Source organism: Anopheles maculipalpis, chromosome X, assembly GCF_943734695.1.
Source record: "Anopheles maculipalpis chromosome X, idAnoMacuDA_375_x, whole genome shotgun sequence".
Taxonomy (NCBI): domain Eukaryota; kingdom Metazoa; phylum Arthropoda; class Insecta; order Diptera; family Culicidae; genus Anopheles; species Anopheles maculipalpis.
This window is the reverse complement of record NC_064870.1, coordinates 14,538,350-14,559,503: the sequence shown is the minus strand read 5'-3', so window position 1 is coordinate 14,559,503 and position 21,154 is coordinate 14,538,350. Positions and strand designations below refer to the sequence as shown.

Genomic DNA, 21,154 nt, shown 5'->3' with positions numbered 1-21,154 from the left:
CATCCTGTACGTTTGTGGCCTAGCAGACCTGTCGGGAACCACAACCGGAGGCTCGCTTTCTCTAGGCTGCTAACAATTGCTGCTCGTCGATGTACTGCAGCATACACCTCGTCTCACTGCAACAGGTTTCACCGACCGTTTTCACTTGCCACTTTACGCCCTCACACACTAGCGTACCCGGTATGCACTGTTTGGTATCAGGCTAGCTGTTCCAGCTTAGGATGTCACTACGCTCCGTCACAAACTTGCTGGCGCTGGCGAGCAACAAATGTGTGTCCGGTCAGCAAACTGTGCACACTAGCTGTAAACAGAAGACTAGAAACGACAATAACACAACAACTCCAAACACCCTAACTGGGCGACGCAATTCAGCGAAGTGGGGTAGTTTATCGATTTCCAACACTTCACAACTGTCCAGTTGCACGGCTATTCGCATCCACCCTCCTATACGGTGGTCCGATGGTCCGAACGCAAGTAAAAGGCAACCCGAAACGCCGCACGATTACCGCAAAGTGTCGTGGTGAGACGTATCCAAGGGGTGTATGGGGTAAGGATGATGGGTTGATTGTGTGTTTTCGTTTGGCGCAAGATTCTTTGAAGTACTTCACCGCTGGCGATGGGGAAGAGATGGAGAAGAAACAAAAAGAAAAAAATAACACCACGGCTGCTCAACCCCTATCCAGCAGGGGTTCGGTTAAAACAGGGCGCGTGTGTATGTTCTTCTAGAATCGTCTCCGTGGTGCCATATCGCTGAAAGGGTACGTTCCGACTGGTCACGAACGCGACCGTTACCCAAAGTGTCGTCCTACCCAACCGAAGACGGTCAGACCATTGGTTTCGGCCTGGAGAAGGTTCATCAGCAGCGCAGAGTCCCAAGCGTATTGTGGACACACTGCCGCCTTGGTACCGACCGAGATGAACTGCGTCACCTTTCACCACCATCTTTTCGTACGCACATCGTAAAGAGCATGGAGCCTCGCAGTCTCTCTCTCTCTCTCGCTTTCTTTTCTCTTTGCACACATCCATGCTCTTGTGCAACCCTCATCTCTGCCTTTCATCTTGCCGGGTGGTGTGTTTTTTGGTGGGTTGTGTGTATTATCAACCACCTCTTACACATTGCGCTAAGGACGTACACCAAGATTAATCGTTGTAGGGTACAACTTACTCTCTTCTTCTCTCAAACTTAGTGAGAAAGATTAAATCATTGCTGATTAATGCGTTGATGTGTAAGGATTTTTACCAAAATTATACCACTTCTCTCTCTCTCTCTCTCTCTCTCTCTCTCTCTCTCTCTTTCTTTGTCATATTTAGAGATTTATTTATTAAACATCTAACCGTTCGATGGCAGCGTTATTATACATCACTCCACGTTCTCATCTTACGCATCGACACACAGACGACGCGATTGTTAACTATCCCTCTCTCTCTCTCTCTACTGCTATCATTCTTGTTTATATTAGTTTTAATCTAAATGAACTTTCACTCGAAACCGAATATTGTGTTTCTTATCAGGGATGTCAAAATGGGAGCAAAAGATTGCACAATGTATGTTCATATTCACCCCTGTTTGGGGATCTGTATTTTTATGCTGCTCTGATGTCATCAAACCCCATCAAGGGAAGAAATTAGAAGTCAAGACATCCATCAGATGGTAGGGATCATCTCCCTACCGTCTTACTGGAATGATCTAGTTAAAAAACCTTAACTCCACAACTTCATGTGTTAAAATCGTTTGTTCGCTTTTGCTGCAGCATCTATTACGACTTGACTATGATGCAGTAGAGCACGTTTTTTTTTTTGGGTGTACTTCACAAGGTCGCTTCCCAGCCTGTGCGAATACACTCGGCTTTAATCCATGCATGCATGCCGGATCCTGCACAGATGCAGCTGCGACATTCGTATACCGGAGTATGTGGGCAACAGCAACGACGCAGAAGTATCCCCCTACCCCCAATACAAGCAACCCTAAAACGACACAAAGAACCAAACAAACTAACCAAACGCTATAGCTTTACGCAGACGGTAGCACGGTTATGTGCGCGTGCCACGCACTATCAGCTGTTGGACACGAAGTTGGTGTTGGTAGTGGTTATTGCCGCAGCCGAATTTACATATGAAGCATCAATCTTTTTTTTTTTTGTTGGGTCCTCTTCGTGGACACAAAACAAATCACGAGATATTAGCATGCCATTTACCCACAAAGGCCTCGATGTCCTCTAACCCAGATTCTACAGATATCGGTCTTGTCGTGAAAGTAACCGGCATTGGCAGACATTTTGCGTTTCATTGCGGTTAGTTTGGAACGGAAAGTTTGGAGCCCCCTGAATCACATCTTTACACCAAAACACACACACACACACACACACACACACACACACACACACACACACACACACACACACACACACACACACACACACACACACACACACACACACACACATATATATGCAGCTGAGGCGAGGGCTCAATATTGTATGGGTCACTGCATATTTTGATTGTAGAATAGTGTGACTTCGTTGGGCAGGGTTGATGGGTTTTATGTGGATTATCTCAATTGACTGGATCTTTCCAGAATCACGTGCTGTTGTTGGGATGGTTTTGAGACTTTTTTTTTGGAGCCCTCTGGACGTATTTACCTACTCACTCGTCTGATGCCTAAAGTGTCTGCTTTGAGTATCGCGACTATATTGCTATACGTTTCTAGCTTCCAGAGGGCAGCTTCCGAAAACGAAGGGAAAGGACACGTTGGCACGTCGGGTGCCCTCGGGCTAGACGCATCGCGAAGCAAAAAGAACACACACGCACACTGCTGACCGCATGAATTGACCAAAATCATCAAAACAACGCTGGAAAGCCTTTCCACGCGCTCCCGTTGACCCTTATTCCCTACTCCCCCCCGCTACTTCCTTCCTTCGCTCTAAATGTAGCAGAGTTTTAGGGGATTTATGTAGGTGCTTTAAGATAGAGCTTTGGCGAGTTGGCTCCACTGGTCTGCTCACCTTCATCACTTTCCGGCTGAATGCTGAGACTACCGTGAGCTTACTAGCGTGCGCTCGTTCATGTGTCCGTCTGTCGGTGCGGTTGGTGTTCTCGCACTGCATGCATATACACACGCCCGCATGCTTGGTGTGTTGGCGCCACCGACCATCCACTCCGCTCCCATGCCACAGGCCCCCGCTACACTACTTCCATCCCGCTCTGTTTCTGATGGTGAGCTTTGAGCTGCGTTAGGTCCCCCGCCCCGTTTATTCGTACGGGTTGAACACTTTTGTATCGTGCTGGGCACCATCCGGTATCGCGAGCACGCGTACGGCGATGCATGTGGTGGTGTTGATGCACCATCGATCGTCATGCATCGTATATGCCTCTCGCTTCCACCTGCGTTACATTCCTCAACCGTATCGGTCGGTTTGTAATCAATCACAGTGTTACATAGGCAGCGGCTGATGATGATATTTGGCAAACTGCAAAATTGCAAATAAAAACCGGATGACACGTGTATGGTACACGCGAAGGCGCACGCGTTGGCACACCACACCGCATCTTCGTACAAGACGCATACACCTATACAGATACGCGCGGAAACAGAGCGAAACACAACACAACCTAGAACAAGCAGCAGCTGTTGGCGTAGATGGGGTGTTTGGAGGAAGTACTATTTCTAATGCGAGAAAAACACTATAGCGACCGAAGATGCTTCCTCTTGGCTGGCTGAACGACCTACTAGGACACGCCGGCCATTTTTATGGTTTAGTGGAGTTGCCAATACCACGTAGTTGGATAGTCAATCCTCAACAACGGGAGAACGATCCGGATGGGGTTTAAATGTCCCTGTCCTACCATGTGAAGACCACCGTACTGCCCCTGGATATAGGTATACAGTAGCCGTAACATAGTGGGGTTTTTTTTTGTATCTATTAATCCGATTCGAAATTTCTTGGATTCCTTTCGTTGCAATGGTATTGGGGGTGGCTTGCAAGGCCTCTCCCCCAACCCCCTGTCTCGTCGGAGGGCCTACGCATTCTAGCTGATTAAAGTCCCGTAGAATGCCAGGACAAAAGGACAACCAGCCGCCCCTAACATGTAGAACAGACGCCAGTTATCTCACTCCCCACCCCCCTCCCCCCGCTCAATTTAGCCATACAACCCATCTTCCCAAGGAGTTGGGTTTCCCCGTGAAGATATTTGGAGAGATATGTTACCGTTCTGTACGCCGTGGACGTATTGAGTCGGAGTAGGGTATGGAGAACCTATATTAACCTTCAAGAGGTGTCGGACCATACCCGTATCAGTGCGGTATTGCTACAAACACTGACAACAGAACACAGACCACAGAACCAAGAAGGTGCTCGTCAGCGACTCGTTCGGCACGAGGCGTAGAGGAGCACAGCGAGCTCGTTGGTTGGATCAAGTGGAGTCTAACCTGTCGGAGTTCGGATGCAGTCGTGGATGGAGGACTGCAGCCCTAGATCGAGTTTCCTGGAAACTCGATCTAGGAAACTTCCTGGAGACCTGGCCATGTAGTCGAGACGTGCTTAATCTTAAGCAGGCCAAGAAGAAGAAGAAGAAGAAGAAGAACATAGAGGGGCTTCTCCACACAGTAACAACAATTTATTTGAGCACCATCCTCTCAAGTATGTCACAGTTCAGCTTTTGCACAGAATTTGATTACTCGGAGGAATAAGGGCTGAAATTTCAATTGTTTTACTCAGTCTGAACAAAGTAGTGATGGGAAATCCCGCATTTGATACACGAATCAATGCCAATCATGCCAGTGAAATAATGGATACGAACCGGAATATGTTCTGGAGCTTCAGATCAATGCATTACTTTGGAGTATCCTCGACAAGTTCTGATTTAACTTTCCGGTTAATCTGTGTGTGAGCTCAGGATAAAATTTGAAGTGAACCCTGGAGCCCATGTCTACAAGGATTTCATTAAATGGGACCTCACCAAAAAGGCATCCCAACCCCTGACCAGTCTAGTCCATTAAATCGATTAAATACTTGACAGATTGTGACATCCAGACCGCTTTTAGGTCCACTTCGAGTACAGAATAATGTCAATGAGATTCTTGCCATTTCTCATACAAATCGCAGAGTCAGATCTAGAAGGTCATTAAGTTCCGAGCACACCCGGGATAAGGTGCCCTAGCAATGGTTCGAAGGAGGAAATGCCTCCCAGCCCAAAGTGAAAGGCGCATTATTTGTTTATTAGTGGCAAGCATTCCGCACGGTTACAATCCGCTTTGGACGTTCTAGTGTTGCCAGGTGTGCCATGAATGCAATCTCACCTCGCTACGTGTGCAGCAAAAGGCGCCTCAGAAAGTTGAACCCTAGCTTTTGCGTTGCGTGTCGCGCGATTCACGCCTCTGTTTTTTTTTATATTCACACGTCACCCTCTCCTTCCCTCCTCTATATCTTCGCTCCACCAGCTCAACATGTGTACCAGGGGGAGAGGGGGAAGGTTAATGGGACGTTAAAGAGGTGTGGCAGACTATTTGTTTACCACTTTGTATACGAACCGGAGCTCGTCAGCAGTTATTGTCAGCGCCCATCCATTCGCGGGTACGGGTTACCTAGGCAATACTGGGTCGCACTTCGCCAACAAAACAATGCACACACACACACACACACACACACACACACACACACACACACACACACACACAAAAATATACGACGATTACGTGCTAGTTTTTTTGCCTAGCTTGCTTTGCGATACGCAAATCTCGATGATAGGATCGCCAGTAACATTCGTGCTTGAGAAGCTTCCCAGCTCATAAAACAACCATCCAACCAGCCACATCATATCTGTGTTATAATGAATAAATCTGTTTTTAAACAAGTAAACATTTTGTTTTGGGATCCTGAGCCTCTCGTATCCAGTAATGTAAAGGCGCCATACTGTTCCATTCTCCTATCTGATGAACTACTTCTCGCAACAGGACAAACAAAAGTAGGTAAATCTGGTTATCGGCCCGTAACGTCTGATAACGCTTCGATAGCTAGGCCCATATTGAGCTAGTTGTTGCTAGAACTACATCGTGACACTTTTATCGCACCACCAAGCGTCAACAGGCGTTGTAATGTAAACAAAGCTGAGCCTGTTATCGGTTGAGGCTGTTCGACACGACGGACGATAGGCTACTTATAGCGAGCTCGTCGGAAGTCCCGGATTTTGATGGGACCAGTACGTACGATGGGCAGAAGTTGACAAGACTAGCGACAAACAATCACTTATCAATAATGTTCGGAAATAGTGTGTTTCAGATAAGCAAGCAAATAGTTTTGTTGAAGGATATAACTTTGTTTACTCTTCGTCCGAATGAGCCACATATACTTGGCTAGTGCTAGTTTAACTACTCACTTTGTTGGGATTTTTTTCGGGTTTCACTTGAAACCGATTTTGCACCACAAATACAAACACGCACCTTTTTTTTTTGTTGTTGTTGCGTATCGTGGTATAAATTAAAGCTCAATAAATAATTTCATCGATTTTTTAGTGTAAAATTTGGACCTAAAATAAAAACAATTTGAAATAAATAAATCAAGCTAGTACGTGGGCGACCGTATAGGGCGTTAAACATGTTAAGCGTAAACGGTGTAAAAATTCCGGAAGACAGATAGATTCCCAAAACAAGGGGATGCTCATTCTGGTGCTTAGGTTAGGTTCGTCTCATACGCAATTGTTCCTCATCCTCAAATCCTGTAAGCAAAAAAAAAACAAATCCTCGTCATTATCCTGTGCTACCTCTTAGATCTCTAGCGTGCAACTTACGCTGGTAGCCAGAACAGCTTCCGGTAGATTCGTTAGCGGCACCAGTTCCCGTGCCGTCACTAGCTTTACGTGGCGTTTCCTCGTACCGCCAGGTAGCGCACGGATCGGTATAATACTTGTCCGCTGGTCCATTAGCGCGTCCCCCACCAACCAGCTCGATGCGATCGAGCAGATGCTCGGTACAGTCCTTGCCCCGCGTAACCTTGCTCAGGTTCGCTAGCAAAAACTCCTTATCCTTCGCCTCCATACAGAGCAGCTCCTTGAGCAGCTTCACCTTCGCTACCTGGGCGCGTGACTTCGCCCGCAGATAGTACGTGACGACACCCATCGTCAGTAGCACACCGCCGATAATGGCGGGTTTGGTGATGTAGACGAACGCGCGCCAGAACAGATGCTCCTCGCGGAGCTTCAGTATGCCCTGCATAAACAGCTGGTACATGTACTCAGTACCGCGGAACGGACCGCATCCGGCACTCACCGGAACCTGCATGATGATGTAGCCGTGCGTGAGCAGTACGCCAAACAGCGACACAAACACCAGCACCAGGAAGAGGGTTTGCGTTTGACTCGAGCGCCATAACCGGGCCGGCGGTTGGCAGAGATAGATCAGCTCGAACTTGTTGATGTAGAAGACGAGCAGCAGCTTCAGTGCAACGAGCAACACTAGCAGCGGTGCAAACAGTACGCCAAACCACAGCAACGTTTGATTGTACACCAGCCCAAGGCTGTGCGTTTCGATGCAAAATGGTGGCGGTGTAAGGTAGCGTGCCAGCACGCTTGTCGGCGTGGTGCTCGCCGTACCCTTCCGAACCGGCCCGTAACGTGCGTGCAGTAGATAGCGTACACCACGCACCGCACATAGCAATACTGTCGAGATGAAAAAATCCACTACCAACAGTCGGTACAGCTCCTGGCCGATGAGTGTCTCCCAGCAACCGGTAGCGGTGTGAGTTCGGGTCAACCAGTACGCCAGCAGTACGCCAACAATGGTCAGCTGGAGTAGAAAATGGCGCAACAGATTGATGTTGAGTCGGGTCGCCACCTGTCGGTACTGTTCGAGCTGACCAAGCAATTGGCAAGCGTATCCGAACGCAACCATCGTCACATTCGACGCGACCGAAACGTACAGCGCGGACCATGTGGTAAAGTGATCTGTTTCGCCGAAACGTGCCAACAGTGCCCACAAGCTAGCAGCCACCGCACTGATCATGGTAAGCACGGTTACGTGCGCTACCAGCCGGAGGGCTTCACGGCGCAAACGGTGCCATCGACCGGCAACGAACGGGGCCCGGTTCCGCTGGGCCAGATAGTCCCGCAGTTCGTTCAGTATGGTGGCGTGCTTGAGGCGGGCCGCCTTCTCATTCGCTATGCCGTAATCCCACGAGCAGACGATCTTGTGCGTGAGGATGTTCTGTACCGTGGCGCTCGATTCGATGAAGCTGATCCGGTACGAGCGGCCCATACTGATCGATACGACCACAAACGTTGCCAGCGACAGTACGGTGATGGTGAGGAAGTAGGCGTGCGGTAGACTGTACTCCGCCGTACCGGGGACCAGCGTAAAGGAACGATTGCTGTACGATCCGTAGTACATGACTGATTCGCTGAGGTAACCCTGCAGAGGAGTAAAAGAAGTTTTAAGATAATGCGAAGGCTGCATTCATGCATTCTTTTTATCAACTCATTCATCTTAGTAACCCTGTTCCAGGCACCCCGGGTTATTTATGCAATTTAATTCAAAAAAATCAGTTTATAACCGTAGTTTTATAGCTTTCTTAACTGCTAGAAGCATTTCGTGGGCAAGTTTTGTAAAAGCAATTAAATAATTATTTTTCAAAAAAAAAAATAGTTATTATGTCGGGAAAAAACATATCATTTTTGAAGATTCATGACTTGAAAAATAGTTGGAATTGAAGAAGTATATTTAATTTATTAGAAAGAAGAAGAGTTAACGTAACATTCATCAGCGTATTGCATTGATGTTGGATTTCGTATAAAAAAGTTATAAGCCGGGAGGCTGTAGCTGGATATCCGGTTAGCCCAGATGCCTGGAATATTGAGTTTTTTCTTGTTGCCCGGGGCAGGGTCTGACAGCTCATCTTTAATGTACAAACTTACCATCTCTGAGCATCCTTACTACGCATCGCATCCGAAAGCATTCAAAGCACAGAAATAGGGCACCAGTTCCGATAAAGTGTTACAACATCGCTTCCCAATCCCACACACCATGCAGTCATGTCCCTACCGCACTTACCTCACCAGTCAACAGATCGCGCAGATGGAACTCCTGCCGCGCGTTAACGTCTCGTACCGAGCCGGCCGGCTCGTGTCCGGCCAGCAGCTGCGGGAAGGTTACGAACGATCCGATAAACAGCAGCAGCACCAGGTTCAGCACCAACAGTCGCCGCAGAAATTTAAAGTACGCACTGATCCGGCTCCCGAAGTGTCCCTCGATCTGTTTCATGCTGCCGTAAAACAGCTCAAAGTTGGTGACGAAACTTTTCACCAGCTTGGCGGCCCGGGTCGCATACAGCTTGCCACTGTACCGGTAGCGGCGTATCAGTCCGATCGATTTGGAGCGTGTGGCGCGCCGGTTGACGGTTTGTGACAGCTGTTCGCGAATTTGTCGTTTGGTGGAGATTTTGTGCGCGATCGATTTGATCGTTTCGATGCGTAGCTGCTCGGCGATCGGGTTGTCCTCCATCAGCTGTTCCCGTTGGCCGAGCTCCATCGTGATGTGATCCACGTCGGATGCGCTGGTCGTTATCAGGTCCCCATCGATCGAGAGCGCTGTTGAAGGCAGAAGGTCATATCGAGGTTTGGATGACTTTGACTTTGTGCTGTTGCTTACGTGAACATACTTTTCTGTATCCGAGACGGCATTAGGCGGATGGTTTTGTTGTAAACAGTCCGTTTGTTGTTTTTCACACTTCGGCCAAAGTTGCTGGACCAGCGTCGGAAGCTCTGGAAAATGGAAGACAAGCCAACACCAGTTAGTACGTTAATTCCAACAGCCTCCAGGATGGGGTGATCCATACTCGAATGTTACTAGTACCTACCTGCGAGAAACTAACATTGACACCTTGAAACTGATCCTCCTGGCTGGCGAGTGGGTTACCACCCGGGGCAAACAGTCCCACCTCGTGGCTCAGCTGTTCCTCCGTCCCATCAACATTATGCAGCACCTCGATTTTATCCTCTTCCGAAGCAGCTTTCGATACGGTAACGCCACCGTCCATACCATTGCTTCCAAACTGCTGCCGCCCATTACCAACCTCATTGACATCTACGCGAAATGTCGCCTCGCTCAGTACGGCACGGTGACGAGCCATTGTCGACCCGAAGGACGCCTACACGGGCACGCTGCGGTTCGGTAGCAAAACTTGGCAACCTTCGTCGGTCGAGGTGCGGCGCACGTCTAATTGCGCTGTGGTGCGCCCCTCGACGATTTCACGCGATTCTACACTTCGCTGTATCAGTTGTTCTGTTCCATTATCGGAGGAATTGTTTGGGCAATGTGTCTGCCCAGCACGTTTGATCCCGCAACCACCCCTGTCGGAAGGGAAGAAAGCGTTTTATGATACCACCCTGCCTTACACTACGACGGGATTTTTTAATTGTTTGTTATCGAATTGTACACCTACGAGTTCCTGCCAATTGCCAAAGTTTACATTCCAAAATGGATGACAGCTGAAGTAGGCAACAGCTGCAACGTGCCTATCTCTCTGTACTGTTCTTTTACATAGCTTTGTCAGCCCTTTTTGCGGTTGTATGGGTGTGATTTACAATTTCAGCCGAAACATCGAAAGCGTCTTGTAACGGAAGCTTGCAGGCATGTAAGCTTTAGGGGCATGCTCACCCCTAAAGAGAACGAAATATTTCACAACATTGAAATGTTTCACGATGACAGTTGGCCCAGCATTTCGATTGTAACGGAAGTGAATCTGCTATCTCTTGCCATAGCTGTATATTATAGATTCTATTGAAGATAAAGGCTTCGAAGATACAGGCAAGGTCCTAAACAAAAATTCAAGATATTGACGAATATGAGCCCCACAGGGCGGTCCGGTGGTATAGGCGACAGCCGAACCGGGGTTCAAGTGAGGACTGATTATCCAACTACGCAGTACGGGCAGTCTAGTAAACCATTCGATGGCCGGCGTGACCTTAGAAGGTCTTTAAGCCAAAAAGAAGATCTCCATAATGACTGTTCTATTTTGTATCAAGCAAAAGATTGATTCTTCTAGTGTGAACCTTAGCGAGGTATCGCCAGTTTATCGTGACTTTTCAGTGATTATTGCCTGGACTTCGCTGCTTTTCGGCATCAAAAGAGAAGATCTTTCCGAAAGGTTCTCAATTTCTCTCTTCAGTCTCGTGCCATCTTTGTCACCATTATCAACTTCAGCCAGTTCAACACCCTTGTAAATGATATGATTCAAAGCTCCGGGTGGGAGCACTTCGACCGAGAAGCGTCGTTTCATTCCTATCTGTAATGCGCAACAAAACACTTCTTCCCGTACCGCCATCACGCTATCAAGATGAAAAGTCTTCTGGTTTAGTTTCCTGCAAAGCCTGCCTGCCTTCCGTATCCTCCCTGCTCACTGTACAAACCGCATTTATTGTCCAACCCTTGTCGCTTCGTATCGTATGAGTGTTTTTTTGGGGTTGGACAGGTGTGCTGTAAAAGTGGCGATTATCGTAATGCCCAAGTTGATCCGTCGATTACCTCCGGCCATTGATCCAGTTGTCACGGGGACGATAAGATGCCTGCAAACGATGATAATGGCCACCGTATCGCTTATTTATGACGTCCCTTTTCGAGGGCCCTGGTGCTTGATATTTGTTTGATCGATTGTGATTGTGCTTTCACAGATCGGCCATACACGGTGGTCCTGTTAACGAGGTGAAGAGCGTCATGCAGAACGTGAAGTAGATGCACGCAAAATCTTTTCGGTGGTTCGGAACCGTTCCATTTTTCAAAATCGAACTACTTGAAGATGTGTCCATGTAGTCTTGCCAAATTGCGCAGGCTTTGGAGATCGTTTGTGTAAGCTTTAGCATGGATATTGATAACCTTCAGAAAGTGGGTTTTTCATGCAGTTTCGCTATCTGTGATCGAATCGCGGCTAAGACAATCGGTAATCTAGCACAACTGCTCCAGTTCGCTCTGCGGCCTAATGAGTTACTTCGATGTTTTATCGCTTTGCAATTGCTCAATTGCAACTGATAATGGAGCCATTTTTGGCATTTGGGCAACCTTTGCCTTTTGGTTTTGTTTTCGGGAATTGTGTCATAGTCCGCACCAGAGCAGGATGCCCGAGCTACAGGGAGCGGAACGGTGTGCCAAGCAATAGCACACACTTGAAGCAACTTCCCTGCAGCGAAGTGTCATCGCTTGATACCGCAATTACGAATCTGAAGTAGTAAGGCAGTAGTCTCAAGTAGGATGCAAACCATCTAGACACCTGTTTTCTGGCGGTGCGCTGAACACCTGAATAGGTCTGTTGAGTACGCGTAATCACCAATGCTCTTTCTTGCCTCATCACTACCTTGTCCATCACTCTGGCGCGCTGCAGCTCAATCTTATCAGACAACATTTGCTCCGTATCTCGTGACGAATCGATTAAATTGGTCAATTCGGAATCAAACAGATGGTATGATGGGAGGATACCGATTTGAAGCTATACTCTTACTGCGCCCGGCAGCGGTTGGGTCCAGTATACTTCGGAGCACCGTTGGGACCGGAGCACCGCAATACAAACCAACATCAAACGCCAATAGTCCTCGATCAATGGTTTTGTGTAGTGGCATTCGATCAGCACGGATCTTACATAAAGGTGGTTCACGATACGGTAGGCAGCACCAGAGCGTGCCAAGTGTTTCACGTGTGACAGCTCGCTAGAGCAAGAATAGTGAGGTGAAAATGATGGGCGACAGGAGAATGTACAGTGTTCGTGCCACGGCAGGTTTACTACTGCTAGTAGTGCTAGTGATACCGTGCAACGGGCAGGAAGAGTACCACTGCGTGATGCACGATGTGTGTGCACAGAATGGCATTCACGCCCAGAACTGTCCAGTAACGATGGCACCCAAGCCATTAACATCACCGGCTGCGATAGAGGTCATGCACCGGCGGTGTGGATGGATGTTTCCCACCGACGATACACCGGTGTGCTGTGCGACGAGTCAGGTGCTCGAGATGGACAAAAATTTCCAGCAGGCCGAGGGATTGTTTAGTCGGTGCTCGACCTGTCTAACAAACATGCTGTACAGTATCTGCAGTTTGGCGTGCCATCCGGAGCAGAGCCGTTTCCTGACGGCTTACACCGAACCGACGACTGGTCTGTACGTTGATCGGGTCGACTACCGCATCGATCGTCAGTACGTCCAGGATACGTTTGACTCCTGCAAGGGTATCGTGCTGCCGTCCAGTGGCAAGTACGCGATGGACGTTGGGTGTGGATTTTGGGAAGCGGCCGGCTGTACGGCCGAACGTTGGTTCCAGTATATGGGTGCGGCTGACAATGAGTTCGTACCGTTCGAGATCAACTACCTGTACGAGGAGGATCCCGAGAAGCGCTTCAACCAACCGGTAAAACACTGCAACGAAGCGTACGACGGATCGTACGCTTGCTCCTGTGTTGATTGTGACGAAAGCTGCCCAACCAGTGATCCACCCCAGCCAAAGGATCCAGGCTTTCGGGTGGGTGATCTGAACGGTGTCACCTTCACCGTGGCAGTAGTGATCGGTGGAATTGGGCTGGTGTGCATAACGCTTTCGCTGCTGTTCGGTGGCAAGAAGCAACCGGAACGTCAGATGCCTGATTTGCCAGCCATTTTGGGTGGATTCCCATCAGTCAACCGTGCTCTTGGGCGGACATTTACCCGTTGGGGCACCTGTAAGTCACCCTTCACACACACAACACACACCAATCAACGTAGCCCCTATGTTCGGGGTGCGAAACAGTACCGATATAGTGTAGCTTTTGCTCTTTCACAGTCTGTGCTCGAAATCCGGTATTGATATTGGCCATCTGTTCGTGGATTGTCGGCGGGCTTGCGTTCGGTATACAGTATCTAATCATCACAACCGATCCAGTGGAGCTTTGGGCAGCTCCTGATAGTCGGTCGCGTCAGGAGAAGGATTACTTCGATTCACGCTTTTCGCCCTTCTACCGTACCGAGCAAATCTTCATCAAACCAACGCGACAGGACTATGTAAGTGATGGCAGGTGAAGAGTACCAGGTGCAGGTTCATTAGTGCTATTTTACATGTTCGCAGTTCATACATCCGACGGCGGAAGGTAACCAAACGTTCGGACCGGCTTACGATAGGGAGTTCCTGCTGGAAGTATTCCAGCTGCAGAACATGATCGAACAGCTCGGACAGACTGAGGGTCGTGGTTTAGAAAAGATTTGTTACGCCCCAATGACGGCAGTCGGTGCACAAACGGTACTGTCTGAATGTACTGTGCAGAGCGTGTTCGGATACTTTAAGAACAATCTGGCCGAGTTCAATCGTACGTATACCGATCTGAACGGGTACGAGGTGAACTATCTGGACAAGATAAACGGCTGCACACGCAACGCCTATTTGCCATCCTGCTTTGGCACGTACGGTGGTCCTATCGAGCCGGGTGTTGCGGTCGGTGGGTTCCCAACACCAGCAGCGGGCGCTAATCCCGACTTTCGTCTCGCAACCGGTGTGGTGTTGACGTTCTTGGTCGAGAATAAGGTCAACAAGGATGAGCTCGGACCGGCACTGGAGTGGGAGAAGCGGTTCGTCGACTTACTGGCTGACTTTGAGCATCCCATGATGGAGATTGCTTACTCGGCTGAGCGCTCCATCGAGGACGGTATCGACGAGATGTCGGAGGCGGAGATGTACACCGTCATCATCAGCTACGTGGTGATGTTTGTGTACATTACGTTTTCCCTGGGAAAGATCCGAGGTTTTCGCCAGTTTCTGCACGGGTCGCGTATTGTGCTCGCGATCGGTGGTATTGTAGTGGTGCTGGCGTCTGTCGCTTGCAGTTTAGGCTTTTTTGGATATTTAGAGCTTGCGACCACGATGCTCACAATTGAAGTCATCCCGTTTCTGGTGCTGGCCGTTGGTGTAGATAATATCTTCATGTTGGTGCACGCATTCAATCGGATCGATCGCGAACGTACGCCAGAAACGGCGTGCGCTATTGGTGAGGCACTTGGACAGATAGGACCCTCGATTCTACTGACGTCGGCAAGTGAGTGTTGCTGTTTTGCGATCGGTGCACTCTCACCGATGCCCGCTGTCAACACGTTCGCATGGTACGCTACTGTAGCTCTGCTGGTGGACTTTTTGCTCCAGATTTCGGCCTTCGTTGCGTTGATGGCATTGGACGAGAAGCGCGTTGAACGGGGTCGACTAGATTTGCTGTGCTGCGTGCGGGCAACGAAGAATCCGGACAAACCAACAAAACCGGACGGACCTGGATGGTTGGAACGGGTTGTCGAGAGGTTCTATGTGCCATTTTTGCTACGCTCTAAGGTGCGTTTGCTTGTGCTGGCGGTTTTTCTCGTGTGGGGCTCGTTATCGTTGATGGTGGTGCCCAGCATTGAGCCAGGCCTGGATCAGGAACTGTCCATGGCGGAAGACTCCCATGTGGTCAAGTATTTCCGCTTCATGGCTGACCTGTTCTGGATGGGTCCGCCGGTATATTTCGTACTTAAGCCGGGTCTTAACTACACCAACGTGCAGCATCAAAATTTGGTGTGTGGCGGTATCCTGTGCAATGACGACTCGATACAGACGAAGCTTTACCAAGCATCACTATATCCGGAAACGTAAGCAACTTCGTTTGGTGGAATCGGTGTGTCGTGTTCCTATACGTTTACTTATTTGTTGTTTTGTAGTACACACATTGCAAGACCTGCCTCATCATGGCTGGATGACTATATTGACTGGCTCGCAATCCAGTCCTGCTGCCGGTACAATCCTAGCGATGGTTCTTTTTGCCCTAGTAACTGTAAGTTGGTGAATATTTACGCTATGTAAAGAAAAAAGGTGAAACCTGTTTATGTCTTTATGTAGATGGATTCTTGTGTCCCTCCTGCCCAGAGGAGTACGATGAAACCGGCATTCGCCCAACGGTCGCACAGTTTGAGCGATATCTGGAGTTCTTCCTGTACGATCTGCCGGATGAAAACTGTGCCAAGGCTGGTCGGGCAGCGTATTCGCGCGCCCTCAACTATGTGCTCGATGGCAGTGGTCGGCTGAACGTGCAGGACTCGTACTTCATGAGCTACCACACGACCACGGTCACATCGCGTCAATTTTACACCGCCCTCGAGCAGGCCCGCCTCATCGCTGATGACATCCAGCAGATGCTAAATGAACAGAACGCCGGCGTGGAGATCTTCCCGTACAGTGTGTTCTACGTGTTTTACGAGCAGTACCTTACGATCTGGTCGGACGCGATGCAATCGCTCGGACTGTCACTGGCGGCCGTGTTTGTGGTCACGTTCCTGGTAACCGGGCTCGATATACTGTCGGCGGTGGTTGTGATTTTGATGGTATTCCTGATCGTACTCAACATGATGGGTCTGATGTGGCTGTGGAACATTACGCTTAATGCTATCTCGCTGGTGAACCTTGTTATGGTAAGAAGCAGTTGGTTGGAGCTGAAACACTTTAGTCTAAACTACTGACAAAATGTCTGCTTCTTACTCTCTGTTGTAGAGCGTTGGAATTGGCGTGGAGTTCATCTCACACATTGTTCGCACGTATCGGTTAGCGCACGGTACGCGAATGGAACGCTCTGCCGAAGCGATGGTCCGTACGGGTAGTTCGGTGTTTTCCGGCATTACGCTCACCAAGTTTGCCGGCATTGTTGTACTGGCCTTTGCCAAGTCGCAGATCTTCCAGATCTTCTACTTCCGCATGTATCTGTGCATCGTGTTGGTGGGAGCGGCCCACGGACTCATACTGCTGCCCGTCTTTCTTAGTTACATTGGACCACCACCGCCACCACAAGCGCACACATTCACTGAGACTACCAAGGACACAAAGAAGGATGCAAAAGTGGATCTAAGCAATGAGGAACCTTTCGCCACTCCACCGGCTACAGAGAATGTGAGTTCATCCGAGGACGAAACGACGACTACGCTAGGCAACGGTAACCCAGAACAAAATGGAATCGAATCACGATAGATTTTTGCGTGCACGGTTCCGTATGTGTGTGTGTGTGTGATTTTCTTTGATTAATAATTTATTTACTACTTACACAGATGCACAATTTACACTCACAGTTTGAAAACTAATAAAGCAAAACTTACGGAAGGACCGTTGCACACCGTTAATCAAACGCGTGCAGAAAGAACTTAACAAAATGGAAGAAGGGCGGCCGTGTGATTGATTGACGTTTAAGATGTCAGTTTGAAGGGTACGCCGGTGAAACGGGGACGCTGCGTAATTCGGTCCGCATTGATCTTTTCGCCGACCAGTGTGATTGGTGAACGTTTCTTCGGATGGTACAGCAAGTGGATGTCGCGCCCTTCGTAACGGTAGAACGGTTCAAAGTACCAACCGTAGCTGAGAATGAAGAGAAGGACGAATCATTTAGCAAGCAGCACTACGTAGGGTATTAGTCATAGACACTACCACTGACTCTCGGTGATCGGTTCCGGGTATCGGTCCCGCGGACCTTCCGCTATCGTTTTCTCCACCAGCGCACAGTAATGGTCAAAGTTTGGTAGCCCGCTGCGTCCTGCCGCGGTGGAGTCATACTTCGACCAGAACTTGATCGCTATCGGCACACGCTTCAGGTTCGGCAGAAAGCTATCGTACAGCCGGATGTAACGGTTTTGCCTGTTGATCAGCTCCTTCTCGAACGCGTACGACACGATGGCTGGTGGGCGTGGTGGACTATCTTCACCTTTCAGCATCGCCATCCTGATGCCACTGATCCTGATACGTGCGCACTAACAACCCCAAACGCAAAATGGTAAGAAAGATCGGCCAACGCTCGTAGCTCGTTCTACGGACGATCGAGCTAATTGCGAACTGCTTCAGATGAGCGGAAGCAATGAACTAACCTACCTAACCTGGCGACCGACAGACGCTATGCCGCTTTTGCTTTACTGATGAATGTCGGGAATTGCTCAGGCCGTTCGTCCTCCTTTGTACAAATTCTGTGGTGCTTTTCTGTGCTTCTGGGCCCAAGAGAACAAACAACAACCAGAAAAAAAACCTGCCAGGAATTCACCATTACCTTGTGGTTCCGGCTCGCGTAGGCAAGCGGTTCCAAGGTTCCAAAGCCGCAAGTCCCTCGACCAAGCAATTCATAATCAACACGCGTGAAGGGCACGGAAATTGGCGGTCCTATTGAGTCCTGACGGAGCAGGTGGGCCGAATGGAACGGCCGGGCGAAACTAATAATAGTAACGCGACTACGGATGCCACAACTAATGACAATGGCGGTGCGGTGTAGTAACAATACCAATAAAAATAATAAACGAAACTTGATGATAATAATCGTAACCAAACATCGTGGATTTTGAAATCAGGCACTAGTCGGGTTGAGTTGAAGCAGCTGAAGGGTTAGCAAAGTCGTGAACAGCGGTTACGAAGACGCTACGCTAGCGAGGAGGGCCTGAGCATGGCTATATCAGCCATGCCGGAGGAACGTTTAAGGCCCCAATGGCCCGTTTAGCCCGCTGCCTGCTGAAAAGCAGTGGCAATAAATTGTTCGTAGAAGTATTTCTAGGCCTTCCTCAATTTTCTTTTTTGTATACTACACCTCCCGCAGTGACCCTCTTACATGGACCCCATCACTCTATGTCAATGTCTTGAACGGAAGGAGGGCGGGGCGTGGAGGAAATAGACACAAAAATATCATCAAAAAAGCGGAACTTCTTGAAGTATGATTGACCTTCGCTCGAGAATCATGAACGTGAGTTGGAGAACGTGGAGTTTTGGAGCTGAGCTGAGGAGAAGTACGCTTCGGTGTGTCCCCTGCTTCTGCCTCATTTGGCAGAGCTCTCGCCAAGCTTACCGCTACTAGTTAGTTAGTGCCGGGAAGGTTTATTTGTGTTTAATGACTAGTAGACTTCTTCGCTCGAACAACCCACAATCCGGGAAAGTTTTGCGTGAACTTCGGCCATTACGGTTTTGGTACGTATTGGTGCTCGCGTTTGTTTACTTGACGATTAAAGGATGGAGAAGTTATAGCTCACCTGACAAGAGAAAATTAATCGCTAATAACGTTCGGTTCATCGTTTTTGGATAACCCGCAACAGAGTTGCGGTTATCGGTTTTGGTTAGTGATATTTAATCCTGCGCCAGCTCTATCTAATCAATTCAAGGCTTTTTCAAGGATACTCCTTCGGCCAGTAGGACCAACAAGTGGTGTGCGGTGGCTTGTGGGTGACAATGGATACTCTCGGGAGGGTAGGCTGTTTATTTCGTCCTCTTTTCATACCCACTATTATGGAGTCAGCTTTGGGACTTCCCTCTTCAACCTGATGCGCTGTAGGTGCTCAGAGCTGAAGACTTTATAGTTTACCCCCTTGCTCGATCTCCTTTCTTCGACAGCATGACCTTACCACTGGTGTAGTAAATAGTGGATGACATGCTAGGTTTACCCTAAGCGATAGTAAGGTTGGCGTGGTTTTTTTTTGTTGTTGGAAGTTTTATAATTGTCACTGTTTTGACGACCTTGACTTATATAGCAACGGAACCCGTGCTGCCATCACTGATTGCGAGGAACTCTTGCGTGATGCAACTAGTTTCTTGTGTGGGACACTCTCCCCCCCCCCCCCCCATGGGCTGAGGGTTTTCAGGAGGGTGTAACACATCCGACGCAAGGGATGAGCTTGCATTGCAAAGTTTGCAAATTCCAAAACCAATCATAATCGCTCCACACGAAATTTGTTGTGATTCAAGTACCCTGTGTCGTATTTTTGTGACTTCCGGTACCGGCCTCGTACCGGTGTTACTAGGTACGCATGGCAGTTGACGCAATCGGTCGCTAATCACTTGATGAAGCAGAAAAAAAAACGGTAGGCCTAACGATACACCTTTTCCTCTCTGGTGTGCTTTGGGAACAATCCGTAACACACCTAGTCACTGTGATTTGTAACATTTCTCCCTCCAAGATTGCCATTGTTTGGTGGTGATTGGGTTACAGGTAGCATGACTCCGCTCCTGCTTATCACTGTATATTCTGTTCTGCTTTGGTTTTGTCAATGTCGTCATTAGTAGAATGAGGTACAGTTTGGACCTTTGTCTTTTTATCCCTACTGTTGGTTCCTAATGTCCCTTCACAATGGACGCCAAATCCAACGTTCCTTCCAGCATCTGGAGTGCGGGAACGATAAGATTTTTCAGTGTTATTTCGACAAAACAGGTAACAAGCCGCACAATTGCAGCAATACCGCATCACACATCAGCAACACGAGACTAGCGCAGGTGTGTTGGTGTTATATATATATATATATATATATATATATATATATATATATATATATATATATATATATATGTATATTTATATATACATATATATTCTTTACCATTAGTTTGTTTGTTTGTTTGAAGCTGCTGTCAAGACTTTCCGGGACGTTTGTGCCTGCCATTCCCGCGGCCAAAGGACAACGACCAGACGAAATTATTGATTCTCGGCGTCTCTGGAAAAAGCAACCGCGTCCGTTACGAAGTTGCACAACACGGTACGAACGCAACAGCAAAAAATTCTAACCCGATAGGAAACCAAGTTGCCGAAAAACGAAACATTACCTAGGAATGGATATCGGTATTTGGCTCACTCATTCACTGTAGCAGGCTGGTTGCTGTGTGATGCGCAAGGGAGCTAGGATGGAGGGAGGGGGGAACATTTTACCATTTTAGAACGATTCGTTTTGTTTGCTTCTTTTCTCTCTCTCTCTCTCGCGGTTAACGAAGGTCGGCTATTAGCAATTTTCAACTACACGTTTTCGGAATTTTGGAACCATTTCCTGTAGCTTAGTTCTTAGTCGAGAACTGTGTTGGTACAATGTGGGTCTGAGTATTATTCTATTTTGTTTGTGTTCCCATGTGGTATCCCTATTATTTGCCTACAGACTGTCTATTAGACATTGTACATCAACAGATAACAGCAGTCGGATGTGTCTGATATCGTAATCGTCTTCCAGATCAATTCCTTAGGATTAGTTAGGTTAGGACACACATCGAAAAAAGGTCCAGACTAACATAACGATTGGATTCAAATGATATCGGACCTCCCAAACACAAAATTGAAGCCGTTTTCCAACCTCCGGAGGTCATCCAACGTGGCAGGGTCCATGCTACCCACAGCTGTAATCGCTCTGCAGGCGATACCTCCGGTTCCGTTTT

General features: G+C 48.4%; 3 protein-coding genes across 3 annotated transcripts; 1 reads left to right on the top strand and 2 right to left on the bottom strand.

Moving 5' to 3' along the window:
• Positions 1-6,660: 6,660 nt before the first annotated feature.
• LOC126568244 (transmembrane channel-like protein 3) lies at positions 6,661-10,126 on the bottom strand. The gene is made up of 5 exons (XM_050224694.1): positions 9,843-10,126; positions 9,645-9,747; positions 9,038-9,573; positions 6,784-8,398; positions 6,661-6,711 (listed from the first exon to the last, which is right to left on the bottom strand). The coding sequence occupies exons 1-5, from the start codon at positions 10,113-10,115 to the stop codon at positions 6,671-6,673; spliced, it is 2,568 nt and encodes an 855-aa protein (XP_050080651.1). The 5' UTR covers positions 10,116-10,126; the 3' UTR covers positions 6,661-6,670.
• Positions 10,127-12,724: 2,598 nt separating this feature from the next.
• LOC126563757 (NPC intracellular cholesterol transporter 1 homolog 1b) lies at positions 12,725-16,972 on the top strand. The gene is made up of 6 exons (XM_050220466.1): positions 12,725-13,682; positions 13,784-14,001; positions 14,066-15,606; positions 15,676-15,788; positions 15,854-16,422; positions 16,502-16,972. Exons 1-6 carry the CDS (start codon positions 12,725-12,727, stop codon positions 16,970-16,972), a joined length of 3,870 nt encoding a protein of 1,289 aa, XP_050076423.1.
• Positions 16,973-17,175: 203 nt separating this feature from the next.
• Positions 17,176-17,721, bottom strand: LOC126561216 (uncharacterized). Its single transcript, XM_050217167.1, has 2 exons — positions 17,423-17,721; positions 17,176-17,353 (listed from the first exon to the last, which is right to left on the bottom strand). Exons 1-2 carry the CDS (start codon positions 17,710-17,712, stop codon positions 17,185-17,187), a joined length of 459 nt encoding a protein of 152 aa, XP_050073124.1. The 5' UTR covers positions 17,713-17,721; the 3' UTR covers positions 17,176-17,184.
• Between the last annotated feature and the right edge of the window lie 3,433 nt (positions 17,722-21,154).

Excerpts from the sequence above, each read along its gene's own strand:
- LOC126568244 (XM_050224694.1), bottom strand. The coding sequence starts at position 10,115 with ATGGCTCGTCACCGTGCCGTACTGAGCGAGGCGACATTTCGCGTAGAT. Across the intron at positions 9,748-9,842 it reads TCAATGTTAGTTTCTCGCAG|AGCTTCCGACGCTGGTCCAG; the intron begins GTAGGTACTAGT and ends TCCATTTTCCAG. Across the intron at positions 6,712-6,783 it reads AAGCTGTTCTGGCTACCAGC|GATTTGAGGATGAGGAACAA; the intron begins GTAAGTTGCACG and ends TTTTGCTTACAG.
- LOC126563757 (XM_050220466.1), top strand. The coding sequence starts at position 12,725 with ATGTACAGTGTTCGTGCCACGGCAGGTTTACTACTGCTAGTAGTGCTA. Across the intron at positions 13,683-13,783 it reads ATTTACCCGTTGGGGCACCT|TCTGTGCTCGAAATCCGGTA; the intron begins GTAAGTCACCCT and ends GCTCTTTCACAG. Across the intron at positions 14,002-14,065 it reads AACCAACGCGACAGGACTAT|TTCATACATCCGACGGCGGA; the intron begins GTAAGTGATGGC and ends ACATGTTCGCAG.
- LOC126561216 (XM_050217167.1), bottom strand. The coding sequence starts at position 17,712 with ATGGCGATGCTGAAAGGTGAAGATAGTCCACCACGCCCACCAGCCATC. Across the intron at positions 17,354-17,422 it reads CCGATCACCGAGAGTCAGTG|CTACGGTTGGTACTTTGAAC; the intron begins GTAGTGTCTATG and ends CTTCATTCTCAG.